This window comes from Sinohyriopsis cumingii, chromosome 19, assembly GCF_028554795.1.
Source record: "Sinohyriopsis cumingii isolate HCF-2022 chromosome 19, ASM2855479v2, whole genome shotgun sequence".
In the NCBI taxonomy this organism is placed as follows: Eukaryota; Metazoa; Mollusca; class Bivalvia; order Unionida; family Unionidae; genus Sinohyriopsis; species Sinohyriopsis cumingii.
The window spans coordinates 15,020,398-15,034,587 of NC_142979.1; the positions used below are offsets into that span (position 1 = coordinate 15,020,398).

The following is a 14,190-nucleotide window of genomic DNA, read 5'->3' on the forward strand; positions in this document are numbered from 1 at the left end:
ACTCTAGTTACAAAACAATGATGACACCAATCCATGTTTAGCCTCATCTGGAAAAACTCGTCTACTCAGTTCCTCCTCCCAGGAATGTGGCAAATTCGGAAGGTGATAATCTCTGAGATGCAACAGGTTAAGCGGTTCAAGATCTCTATGCAAAGTCAGCAAAAGAAGCTATGATGGCCTAAAGCCAAACCTTCTGCTCTAAAGCTTCAACTGTTTTAATGGGATGGTATGCCCAGGCTCCAGTTGAGATACCTACGTGGGACAAACCTGTGTCCAACTGGAACACTTCTGGGAATGTACCAGTAGTTGAGACCTTAGGTCTCAAGGCAGAGGGAGGAATGGATCACCCTCTACATCATGAAGCAACATCTGTGATATTTCCAAAATCACTGAGGAATGAGGAAGAAGCAGGTGATCTGATTGTGCTTCGTTCCTCTTGGACTGTGCGACTGTTGATTTTGGACACATTTTCTGTCTTATCAAAGGACCTGATCTTCTCATCATGACGGTACTGATCAGAGCCTGACATGAGATACCAAGCAAGCTGTTTCTACCTCGAACTCATTGGAATTAACAAGTTTAAATAGGGCATTATCATCTAGTGTACTCAGAGCAGGAGCATCATGATGTCCTATTATGAAAGGGGCATGGAAGCACTCTGCACCACTTCCTGTTTCTCCTGGCAAGTATGGGCTCTATGTGCTAGCAGTTCCATAAGGAAGATGAGACTGCTTGTATTTCCTGGATGATGCTATGCTTCCAGCCCACTGAGTGGATGCTACATGATAAGGAGGTGATGATGGGACATAAGCCATGGCATCACCTCTACTATGATTCAAGTCCAGAAGACCAAGAGGGCACAAGGGACCAATTTCCCTGTACTGAAAGACCCCACATCGCCTATGAATTCATTGGGATACCAATTCAATCTCTTTCCTAGTCTGGACCCACTGGACACATGCCAAATCATATACAGAGTGTGTAAGTAGAGCAAGGATAGGAGAGGAATAAATCTAATTACTATCCCAGTATCAAGAGGCCTCTGAGTGATGAATGGTGGAAAGGTGGCAACCAGAACAAGATGACCACTGGCCAGTACGAGATGCCAGTGGGATGAACTGAATCATTCAATCATTCAATATAGGTATGTCAGGGCCAAGTTTGTCTTCATCAGTCATCAAGCTGGAGCTGCCACTTCTCCCATTCAAGCTGAAGAACCAGTCATCTTGCAGTGGGATGCCTGGGGCTTCTGCAACAACAGAGAAAAACCTGATAATTCAGATCATGTGGGTGGTTGACATTTCCTCTGCACACCAGATTTCATAATTCCATACTGTACATAAAAAACTATTCTTATGTGTGCACTTTTTAGGGGTGAGTGTATAAATGACCCTTATTATGGCCAAATTCAAGCCAACTGTCCCAACACTGTTCCCTGAAAGAAAAGTTATCTAAAACAGATGAACAATAATGACAATAGGTATTATTTCACATCAGAAACTCTTGGAGTCATAGTGACCTTGACCGTTGCCCCCCAAAATCAATGTGTATGGTCTACCAGTAATGTTACTATGCAAAAACCATTTTTTTTTCATTCAGTAACAGTGACCATGACCATTTGCCCCCAAAATCACTAGACTTCTACCTTATACTAAGTGCAAGCCAGCCACAATGTTTGGTCCAGGTCACTGATGTAATGTTTTTGTGCCAAAAATTTCAAACTCTAAGATTTTTAATATGCTCTGAAAAAGGGAATGTTCTATTATCATGAAAAGGGATGTTTTTTTTGTTTTGTATTTAACAGACATTAAGCAAGGTACTTTACTCCAATTGCATTAGGACTCAATAACCTAATTGTGTTTCTGTGCAATAAAGCACCAACCCTGCCACCCAAATATTACAAAAGCTGTTCTAAATCTAATCAAACACATATAGAAATAATTTACATGACAGCTGTAGCAGCAGCAGCTGCAAGCACCAGTTAACATCACACACAAACACACACACACTCACATATGATAACTAAATTTCATTGACTTGGCATTCTCTTTCCAAAACTCTCACTTTTCCCCTTTTCTGACTGTAGCTTGAGCCTCGTGTACTCGAACTAATTGGGCAAATTGTTCAGATATCCTTCCTATTACATTTCCATACACAGCTGCAAGTCCAACCACTTACCAGTTGATGAATGAGCTTTTTCCTGCCGAGTGGTTGCCTATCAGTAGCACCGTTATTTTCTTCCTGGGTGCCAACAGGGGCAGGCCCAAACTCTCTGCTATCTTCACTAAACCTGAAAATACAAGGAGGACTGTTAAACTTTTAAGAATCCAAATATACGTTTCTATTCTCTACATGCACAAACTGTATCTGTATAATTTATTTTTCATTATGCTGTAGTTCAATGTGGTGTCAAAAGGTTTCTCCAAGTCTGAAGATGGTTACAGCATGTTCTTCTGAAGGTTTGTACCATAAATTTCAACCAATGGTCAGCTGTGTTTCTTTGGCATCTGAATTTACTATGGAGATACCAGAGGAGTCATTGATTTATCATCCATTCATCCATTCCTCGATTTTGCAAATACAGTTTTTAGTGATATAGGACAGCAACTGAAAGGGTCAGTATGTTCCATTACACGTTTAGGTACTACCTAACATCAATGTTGCTTGGTGATATTGGACAGTAGCTGAAAAGGTTAGCATGGTCCATTACACATATAGGTACTGACATCAATGCTGCTTAGTGATATGGGACAGCAGCTGAAAAGGTTAGCATGGTCCATTACACATATAGGTACTGACATCAATGCTGCTTAGTGATATGGGACAGCAGCTGAAGAGGTTAGCATGGTCCATTACACATATAGGTACTGACATCAATGCTGCTTAGTGATATGGGACAGCAGCTGAAGAGGTTAGCATGGTCCATTACACATATAGGTACTGACATCAATGCTGCTTAGTGATATGGGACAGCAGCTGAAAGGGTCAGTATATACCATGCCATGTTTAGATACTGACATCAATGCTGCTTCTCACTAAGACAGTAGAAAATCACCAGTTTCCCAAAATTTACTGGAAAAAAATAATTTGGAAAGTGTATTGTGAGCTGCTTCAGGGAAGTGTTCAGAAGTTGATAGTGGATATTGTCTGGCCCTGCTGACCAATCATGATCTTGATCAGAAGCTGATAAGTCATGGCTAGATTAGAAGCTGATAGCTGATGTTGTCTGGCCATGCAGGCAAGTCATGGCTAGATTAGAAGTTGATAGCTGATATTGTCTGGCCATGCAGGCATTTCATGGCTATATTAGACGTTGATAGCTGATATCATCTGGCCATGCAGGCAAGTCATGGCTAGATTAGAAGCTGATAGCAGATATCATCTGGCCATGCCGGCATTTCATGGCTAGATTAGAAATTGATAGCAGATATCATCTGGCCATGCAGGCATTTCATGGCTATATTAGAAGTTGATAGCAGATATCATCTGGCCATGCAGGCATTTCATGGCTATATTAGAAGTTGATAGCAGATATCATCTGGCCATGCAGGCATTTCATGGCTAGATCAGAAGCTGATAGCAGATATCATCTGGCCATGCAGGCATTTCATGGCTAGATCAGAAGCTGATAGCAGATATCATCTGGCCATGCAGGCATTTCATGGCTAGATCAGAAGTTGATAGCAGATATCATATGGCCATGCAGGCATTTCATGGCTAGATCAGAAGCTGATAGCAGATATCATCTGGCCATGCAGGCATTTCATGGCTAGATCAGAAGCTGATAGCAGATATCATTTGGCCCTCCTTGGAAGTCATGTGCATGACCAGGAGAGTCATGTAGTTCTCTGTATGAAAGGTTTACTGTCATCTTTATGGACACCCAACAAACCTCCTGTAAACTATAATACACTGCAACTTCTGGCTGAGCATAAAAGCTTTAAGTAAAATGTTTCTCCATTATAATCCTTGATCCCTCAACCTCACCCTGAGACGAAAAACCATGGGATAGAGTGGTACAGTCAGCAGGGTACTATAATTTAGTGATGATCTTGTTTCCAAATATGATGTAAATTGGTCGCACATTTCCTAAGCTATGAGTGCAGGAAAAAAACTTTGATAAAAACTGCTCAGACATAAAGACACACACATACATACAAAGCAGAAAACTCAAACACAAGATGGCCCATATTGGGAGCATACCAATCTCCTGTTTAAAAAGTCTAATAGCAACTTTAAAACAAAAGAAAAAGAATTTCCTGGAATCCAATACAAGAGTCAACTTCTTAACTGCAGTGTTGAAACCATTTCAAATAGTCTGAAGTAATAAAATAGAGTATCGCAAACAGAACATTAGTCCTCACATTTAATAGGCCTCTACATAGGCAACAGTAGGGAATGGCTTACTCTGGAGATTACTGATGAATGGGTCTCAGCAACCTGGTTCTTTTGCCTTACCTTATTAGACCTACCATGACCTTTGACCACTAGAAACCAAAATTCCCAAGTTGCTTTCTTCCACATGTCCAATCCATCACAAAGTTTTGGTCAAGAACATTTTCTATGCCAAATTTTACTGTGCAAAACCAATACATCTTCTAGTCACAATCACCTTGACCTTTGACCTTATGATTCCAAAATCACCCAGACTGTTTCATAACTCCGAACACTTTGTTCAAGGTACATGCATATGGTCTATAGCCAAGTTATTAGGCAAGAACCCTATTCCCTTTTTCAGTTACAAGGATCCTGACCTTGGTCATTTCTGCACCCAAATCAAGAGCCTTCTTACTTACTCAAAGTAAAAGCCAAACACAAAGAAAATTAAGCACAAAATTAATTTCTCTTTTGAAGACAGAAGTAGGTAAATCCTTCTGAGATGCAACTCTGACCATAAAATTACATGAAATTACTTGAAGAAAAATTAGTTTGAAAGAAAAATGCATCAATATTTTTCAGTCCACAACTGTTTTGCAATGTTTCCCCTAGGAGTGCAAGAATAATAGTCAAAATACTTGTGCTGTCAAAACTGGGGGGGGGGAGGGACAAATTAAAAAATGTAGCAGACTATGACACAAAAAAGGGTAAAGAGAAATACCATGGTGAATCACCTATTTTCACAATTATCATCAAGATGCCGATTCTTTAATAATAATAATAATAATAATAATAGTCTATGGTGAGACATCATTCAAAAGCAATATCTACTATTACCAAATGTACTTGCTTACATGTTGAATCCAACTGAATACAGCTGAGATCAAAATCTGATATTGCACAAAAAATCACAAGATTTGGTTCTTTGGTTTGTTAGGAGTAAGACATTTGAACAAGCAACATATACTCTGATCTGTCAATGCATTATGCAATGGCAGATCAGCATCAATGCTGCTTGTATATAGACTCAACTTAAGAGTAAGTATATAAAGCAATTTTTAATATTGAACCTGGATAGGGAATAAATGATGGTCGCTTAAACACCCATTATTAATGCAACAGTTTTGAAGTCTATAAAAAGGTACAGTTTATGGAAAGAAAGGAAGCTGACCAGTATATTGTAGTAGGAGACACAGTTACCAAAAATGCATTTTAGAATAATCTGAAAATTGGCTAAACATTATTATTCAAAATAACACACAAAAAAAGCATTTGGTTGCTCATGACAGTGAGTTTATAAAATAAAACTGATCTGTGCATTATGATTGTAAATGACATGTAGTTGCTCACTGCAGAGGTTTCTCATAACAGTTTTACTGTAACATTGTACCCATGTCCTGCTGTGGTGATAAAATTGTTCATTCCATCCTCTATAAGGATGCATTTTCTGGACTTAACAGGGACAAATCATGGCACAATATTCAGTAAAGATCATTTTGACTAAATGAACCTTAGATAGTAACTTCCATTATAGCTGGGATTCCCTTAGATTCAAACCTCCGAAACTCCTAGAGGAAGAAATGTCTTCTACCAAAGATCTCAACCTAACCTGGGCCCTATACGTCCTGGTCATATTTAAATGGGTCTAGGAACTTTACCGATTGTAGTTTCATCATTCATATTACTCTAATATACAGATGATGTACATAATAATAATAATAATAATGATAATAATAATAATAATAATAATAATACTGTAATACAGTATGGGGTAATTCAAATGATAAAAACACAGCAAAGCTGGCACATCTTCAAAAAAGAACATTAGGGCTAATATCAATCCAGAAAGAAAGCAAGGAAAATTTAGCTGGTTAGTTAAAAATATCACCTATTAAAGACCAAATCTGTTTGAGAAAAGCCAAATTACTATACATGGATATCCCATAATAGTGCTCCTGAATATTTACAATCACTATTCCAGTATAGGCTACCTGATAATACTCCCCACCTGTGATCCATGTCTACCAAACAGTATAAAATTCCCAAACCAAATAAGAAGTTATTTAAAAAAGTTTCCAGTACTCTGGAACTCTGCTCTGGAATAGTATTCCAGTTGAGATTAGAAATGCCCAATCAATTTCCTTCTTCCAAACCCAATACATCCAGTGGCTTCAGAGATGCAGCTAAAATAAATACATTCCTTTGTATGAGGGCCTCAAATTAGTTCTTAGCTAATTGTGTTACCCTCTTTAAATAAGGTCATTATTATTATTATTACAGTGCATTATGAAATTTGACTTGACCTTCAAGTATAGACAATAATAATAATATTCAGATCATATGGTTCACTAAGGCTTTCCACACCCGAAGATTCAAACCAGTAACTATACGAACTTAATTCTGGAATGAGATTATATCCAGTTTACAAGAGTTAATTGATACCAAAATCCCCATCTCTTGAAAAGTGTGAAAATGCCCGTATTTAAAGCCCACATAAGAATTATTTAATCTGCAATCCACACCAAGTCAACGTATTTTACACATAAGAATTATGTAATCTGCAACCCACACCAAGTCAATATATTTTACACATAAGAATTATGTAATCTGCAATCCACACCAGGTCAACATAATTTACACATAACAATTATGTAATCTGCAATCCACACCAAGTCAACATATTTTACAATGGCACTGTGCCGATGAACAATATACGTGTATTTTGTAACAACATTTACAATAAAGTCCAGTAATTGCAGGTTTAATGCAAATTAAGATATGGCACTATTTTAACAAACTTCGTCTTCTCATGTTGAACACCTTCAAATCATCAAGTATACACTGCTAATAAGTTTTAATTACATGTAATGTAACTTATCTGCTTAACAACAAAAATGGAGCCCAAGTTATGTCAATTTACACAGAGCAACTATTTTGCTGAATGCTGCCACTATGTACACATTCAGATTCAAGTGTCACAGCAAATATTTTCATTGCAGCATTTCATTAAAGTATGCATGCAAAGAATGACTGATGCTGCTGCATACAAAATTTGCATTATTTATGATGCAACATTTGAGTATTCCCCCAGTGAGACTTTTGAGATAATTCCAAGAATTTTACAGTCTGTGTATTTGACACATCTGCATTAGAAACAAGAGCAAATTATGTTTTCCTTACATTCTTCAATATACATGCATCACGAAGAAGAACATTTTTATAAACATTTTACCTTTTTTATTCTTTTTATTTTCTACATTCTGCCTGAAGCCATTAAATACCTCTCACTGGGAATATGTGCTTTAAACAATCCCATGTGACCATAATGTAAGGAAATTGATAGAATGGTAGGTACATGTAGATTTAAGTCTTCAAATAATCCATTTTACATCAAAAATAGTAATATGACAAGTAATATGACAAGTATTTGGGCATGAATTTAAACTTTCTTCATATATTTCTGACTAAAATGATTTTGAAACATAATTTTGAGACCATTTTCTAATTTTTTCAAACTTTTCTCTTTACATTTTGAACTTTAAACCTTGTAAAAAAATTTAAATTGTAACTTGTAACTGGCCATCTACCTACCTCAACCTACATACCATTCCTTCAAACTTGCAATCAATGCTAGAGTGCAATTAAAATGTTCACTGGAATGCAAGTAAATATAAAACCTAATAAAAATTCATTTGTATATCGCAAGCCACATGTTCATAACTTCAATGAAGTACAAAAATGCAAGAGATGACTTTTTACTTGATTAAATATGATTTTCAAAACTCTGGCACAAAAGTACAAACATCTTGGTGATATCAGAACTGGATCATTCAGAATCAAATAAAAAATAGAAGACACATAGTGAAACCACAAATTAAGGTCATCCTTCATGCATGAGGTGCACTGAGAGATGGTATTCTCGAGCTGTTCCCTCACCGTAACCAGGTTAGTTCCAGTGCTGTAGCTGCCACTGAAGCTACATAACATTTCAAAATCAGTATCGTTTTCATTCCAACTAGAAAGGACAAGAAGTCTGGGTGTTGCTATGACATTCAATACAAAACCATGACGGTGGTGACAGTATACATCAAGCTGGCACCATTTTAAATTACAACCAAGCAGACATTTATAAGACTTTTGGGTGAAAATTCAATTTAAACTAAAGCTGTCAATCACTACCTGCCCATTCATAATAAATGGGGTAATAAAATTAGCAACATAGGAGACTGTGTTTACCATATAAAAGTTTTCAGCAAATGCTTGTTAAGGCAGAACTGTTTTCAACTTGACCATCCTTCTGTCTGAGCCTTGAATGTGTACTTTTTCAGTGCCAAGCAGGTGCAACTCTTCCAGTAAACAATTGACCTTAATCCCATTGTGTGTTTTACCACATGACAACCCTCTGATTGCGCTAGAAGTATGGCACAGTAGCAGGTAACAGAGGGTGGTTATTCGATCTTATCGCACAACCAACATGACTATAGTTGAAATCTTTAACTGATTCCATGAACTATATGATCAAAGTCTTACTTACAAAGCTCAAGCAGTCTCGAAATAAGCATGTGACAGTAAGATCAAAAAAAGGAAGTCGGACAACGTTTATGGTGACTAGACCATGATGATTTCATAGATGACAATGGAGGATTTAAGAACTTTATCATACAATGAGGATAAATTCTTGGACTTTGTAACAGACAACATTAGGTAGTGATATTTACTGGATATTGTGATTTTAAAAAATGCGGACTTGACTTCAGGTTTGTACACATTCAATACAATTTCCCTTTGATCAGGTACCAAGGTTTGTTCGTGCCCTCTAGTGATTTTAAAAACAAAAAGCATTAAGGATATAAAAAAATGCACAAAATTTTGTCATTTTATTCACTGATTTATAAGTTCAAACATGATTGTCTCCAAGGGGTATCTAACACTACTGAATTATTGGTGTTTCAATGCAAACAGAAGCTACTGATGTAAACAAGCAAACTGACTGCTCGCTATTTCCGTTTTCTAGAATAACCTATTTCAGTAAAAATTGTCATCTGCGTCCAATATTTTCAATGTCTAGTGTTAATATTTCTAAAACAAACCGGACAAATAAAAAAAGAAATCTTGTACACATGTATTCAAAAAGAGATGTAAATCCTAAATTTACAGAATTATTGAAATTTTCAAAGAGGGTGAACTACATCACATATGTTGCCTGAAAACAGAATGGACCAAGCAAATATGGTAACCATGCTGCTAACAAGACTTCCTTTGGATTTGAAATGCCAATAAGTTCACTGTTTTTGGGACCACCTGGTGACAATCAGGTTGGTTTTACTTTGTACATGCTACTGGCTATATCATGCTGAGGAAAGGGAGATAAATGCCTTTCCCATGGGCACACCAAGACAGCAAACACAGAATGGCCTGGATTGATATCAAATCCACTCCCTTGGATAATAAATCAGGCACTCTATAAACTGAGCCACCATGACTTCTCTGCAGGAATTTCTGCCAACATAAAATAAGAACACATGTGGCTCAACTTTGCCGCAGATTAGTGATTATTCTATTTAGTGATCATTGACAGTTTGTAAGAAGTGTTGGTCTGATGGATAAAAGGATGAAGAAAGCACAAAATAACCAATTTTTTTTTTAAGTCTACAAAATGTACAACTCCTAGTATCAAGTGCTTTACATTTGTAAATTTTAACGGACAATTATTTTCATCTGATATATAACTACTTTTAAGGACAATACTGAAGAACATGGCTTGAAAGACCATCCATTCTGCCATGATCACCTCAAAGCTAACACTGCTAGGTGATCACTGCATGTATGCTGTAGGAGAACACAGCTGTTTTTCTCAGGGATTAACAAGTTAGCAGACATCTGACAGACACAAATACAAGGGCATGCTCGGATTTAAAAAAAACCCAACAAATTACTACTTTTACATTTATGAAAGTGAAGAACATCGTCTAATGTTACTAAAAATGGACTGGGAATTCCAAAGGTTGGTAGAAAATGAATCGTTATTAGTGCCTTTCAGACCTGCCAAATTTTAAGATGATCTTGATTTTAATCTAACTTTATAATGATATGCTTTTTCTTTCGGGTAGTCTTGATTTGGCTAGCATGTGCATGTAAATAAGTTAAAGACTAGATGGAGTAAAGTGATAAAAAAAATTCTTACAGGCAATCTCCGATTGCTTGCGTATGTATGCAAAGAAGTTAAAGACTGGATTTTGCAACCTGAAGTTACACCTGTTCATTTTATGAGACCAGACATGGTTATAACAAATAACACTGGACAACAAATTTTTACAAAAGTCATGTTACTGAAATAAAATTAGTCAATTCTTATCAATTTTTATGTGCTGAACACGAATATGACAGTCAAATTGCAAAATTGGCTCTAGTTTTTTTGTAATCTGCAAGAAATTAATGTTTACATAACGAAATGCATTCCAATAGTAAAAGGTCAACTGTAATAGCCTACCTATAAAAAATCAAGTCATTGACTACATCTTAGATTTCTTCGCCTGTCTCTTGTACAGCTGTTCGGGAGCATCTCTGAGGAGTGTCCAGCAGTAGTCAGCCAGCATTGTAGTGGACCATTTTCCCTGGTATCTTTGTTCCATTGTTGCGATATCTTGATGAAAACGTTCGCCGTGTTCATCACTAACAATACCACAGTTGCTAGGAAAGAAATCCAAATGGGAATGAAGGAAGTGAATCTTTAGAGACATATTGCAGCCAAGTTTCTTATACTTCATCAACATGTCTTCTACTAGTTCCTTATAGTTTTCTGCCCTAACATTTCCGAGGAAGTTTGTAGAAACTAGGCGAAAAGCATTCCATGCTTGTTTCGCGTCACCTTCCAGCAAGTTGTTGAACCGGTCATCTTTGAAAAGCTCTCGAATCTGAGGACCCACAAAAACTCCCTCTTTAATCTTTGCTTCGCTGAGTCGAGGGAATTTTTCATGCAGGTATCGGAATGCTGGCAAAGTCCGGTCAATGGCTTTCACGAAGTTCTTCATCAAACCTAGTTTGATGTGAAGGGGTGGTAGCAAGATTTTCTGAGCCTCAACCAGAGCTGGGTGTTGGATATTCTTCTCTCCAATGGCTACATTCTGCCTGTGAGTCCATTCCTTCCTCATGTAGTGCATTTCCCTTGCTCGGCTATCCCACTCGCATAAGAAACACATGTATTTTGTATATCCTTGCTGCAGTCCCATTAAAAGGGCAACTACCTTCAAATCACCACAGAGGTGCCAGCTGTACTTGTTATACTCAATGGAATTCAGTAGCTGCCTTAAGTTATCGTATGTCTCTTTCATGTGGACAGCATACGCTACTGGAATAGATGGAAGAATGTTTCCATTGTGCAAAAGCACAGCCTTGAGACTCAGTTTCGAAGAGTCCACAAATAGTCTCCATTCTTGTGGGTCATGAGTGATTTTTAAAGCATTCATGAGGCCCTCAATATCGGAACAGAATATCAGATTACTTTCCTTTCTGAAGAAAGGCTCCAATTGCTGGTGGCGCTTTCGATATGCAGTAATTGTGACATCTTCTTCTAGAAGATTCCATTGTTGGAGTCTTGATCCTAGCAATTCTGCCTTGTTCTTTGATAAGTCCAAATCACGAATCAGGTCATTTAGTTCTTCCTGTGTTATTCTGTGTGGGGTTGATGATGCACCACAGTGAAAATCTGGATCACTGCATGCTGATGGACCAGGAGAAGAACAGCTCGACTCACCTTTGTCTTCGTCAGATGAATCAAGAGAATATTCTGCTGGAGGTTCTGGAATAGGAAGTCCCTCACCATGTGGAACTGGTCTCAATGCAGACGGAATGTTTGGGTAGACTATTCTCGACTTCTTTCGCTTCGTTATTCCGCCGGAAAGAGGAGGAACCAAGCAGAAGTAACAGTCATTTAGGTGGTTGCTTGGCTCTCTCCACACCATTGGGACTGCAAACGGCATTGATGACCTTTTGCAATTCAACCACTGTGAAAGCTGTGTTGTACATGTAGCACAGCATATATGCGGAGCCCAAGGCTTGTCTTGGTCACCAACCTTGCATCCGAAGTAAAGATGATATGCCTTCTTCACTTGAGAATTGATACTTTTCTTCTGGTTGGCAAATGTCACTTCCCCACAAATATAGCAAAAATTGTCCGCGGTATTAACACACTTTCGAGGCATTACTGTTCTTTATTGTACGTAAATGGATAAAATAATAAGTTTTATGTAACAGTAGCTTGAACTGTCTCGCACAACGTCTAAAATATTTTAAATGCTGAACCTATCTGATTGGGCTTTATATAGTACACTGCTTACGTCAGCTTCAGCAGCCGCCTGGCATTAGTATAATAGGCCTACACATGTATAGTACACTGCTGACGTCAACTTACTTCAGCAGCCGCATGGCATTAGTATTGCATTGCATCAGAAAATGATGCAATCAACTGTGGATGATGTGAGCATGATGGTATTATGCAATGTTACATCATTATTCCGGATGTTGCTGCAGTCCTACTGGAGAAATTTACACAGTGAAACATAGAAAATGAGGTATATGAATATCTTCAAAACGAGAGCCAATACAAATTTTTCACGGTTATATTCGTGTTTGGCACACCAAAATACTACAGATTAGGGCCTGTTCAAGTCAGTAATGATTTCACTGTTGACCAGTGTAATCAACAATCAAGCAAATTATTGACCAATCAGATACATTTCTGTTCCCATCCAGTCTAGATGACTACAATAAAAGCATAATCAACAACCAACTCTATTATTGTAAATTACATCTTGTTATAAAATGCAATGAAGACAATGGGTGGGCAGAAGCAGAAGCAATGAAACAGTGCTGTAGCTGGCTTGTCGATATACATACTTCCATCATTAACTTAGGAAAATCTACTGAAATAAATTCATCAACATTGCTATCCACTGTCATGAATTGCCACATCTTACTTGTAGTGGACAGATCAAGTTTTATTTCAACAACTAATAATTCATTGCAATTTAACCCTTCATCACTAAGTAACTTTGGGGGCATAGAGTCCTCAACACTAAGTAACTTTGGAGTTGTAAAGCAAAATGACTGAAATAACATAACCTTGCCAATTTTAAAGATATCTGACTGGATTAGGTGTCAAAATCAACGTTTAAAATCAAATTTTATGACTAATTGACTAAAATGTGCATATCTATTACAATTGTTAAAATACAGGTGCAAACATAAAATATAAGTAATTATCTATTTACTTCTTAGAAAACTTAGAAAGTTCCCAAAACTTGTTCAACTGACCCTAGATGTCTCATGAATAATTCCAGTAGCAACACAAGTCTTTCTTTCAGGTATATGACAGGTAGAAATTAAAATTCCATAAAATGCCTTGACTTCATCCAAGGTGAGATTGGTCCATATGCCTGTATCGCCTCTGGCACATTTGATTGTCACAATGAAATTTGTTAGACAGACAATGTTTCCAAAAACTTCATCTGAATAGAATATTTGAAAATATTTCAAAGCTCTCCTGGAGCCATCTAACACTCGGATGGGTCCAACTCTCTCAGAAAACTGAAACAAATCTCTTTAGTTTTCCAACTTCGTCCAAACAAAATTACGTGGGGCACACACCTCCTCCGGTTCAAAACCTTCAAAGTCCTCTTCATCATCATCACTGTCACCCACAAGCGCATTCCATTGCCTCTCCAGATGCCTTCTCTCATCTTCATCCAACTTTACTAGGTTGAAATTGGTAAAATCCTCTGATAATTCAAAATCTAACACTTCACTCACTTTCTT

General features: G+C 37.4%; 1 protein-coding gene across 1 annotated transcript in view; it reads right to left on the reverse strand.

The window, feature by feature from the left end:
- LOC149775166 (uncharacterized) overlaps positions 1-14,190 on the reverse strand; it is a 180,222-nt gene that overhangs the window by 160,021 nt on the left and 6,011 nt on the right. Inside the window, exon 2 of the mRNA XM_089944110.1 lies at positions 2,179-2,290. Coding sequence (XP_089800236.1) covers positions 2,179-2,290 — 112 coding nt within the window. The remainder of the gene's footprint in view (positions 1-2,178; positions 2,291-14,190) is intronic.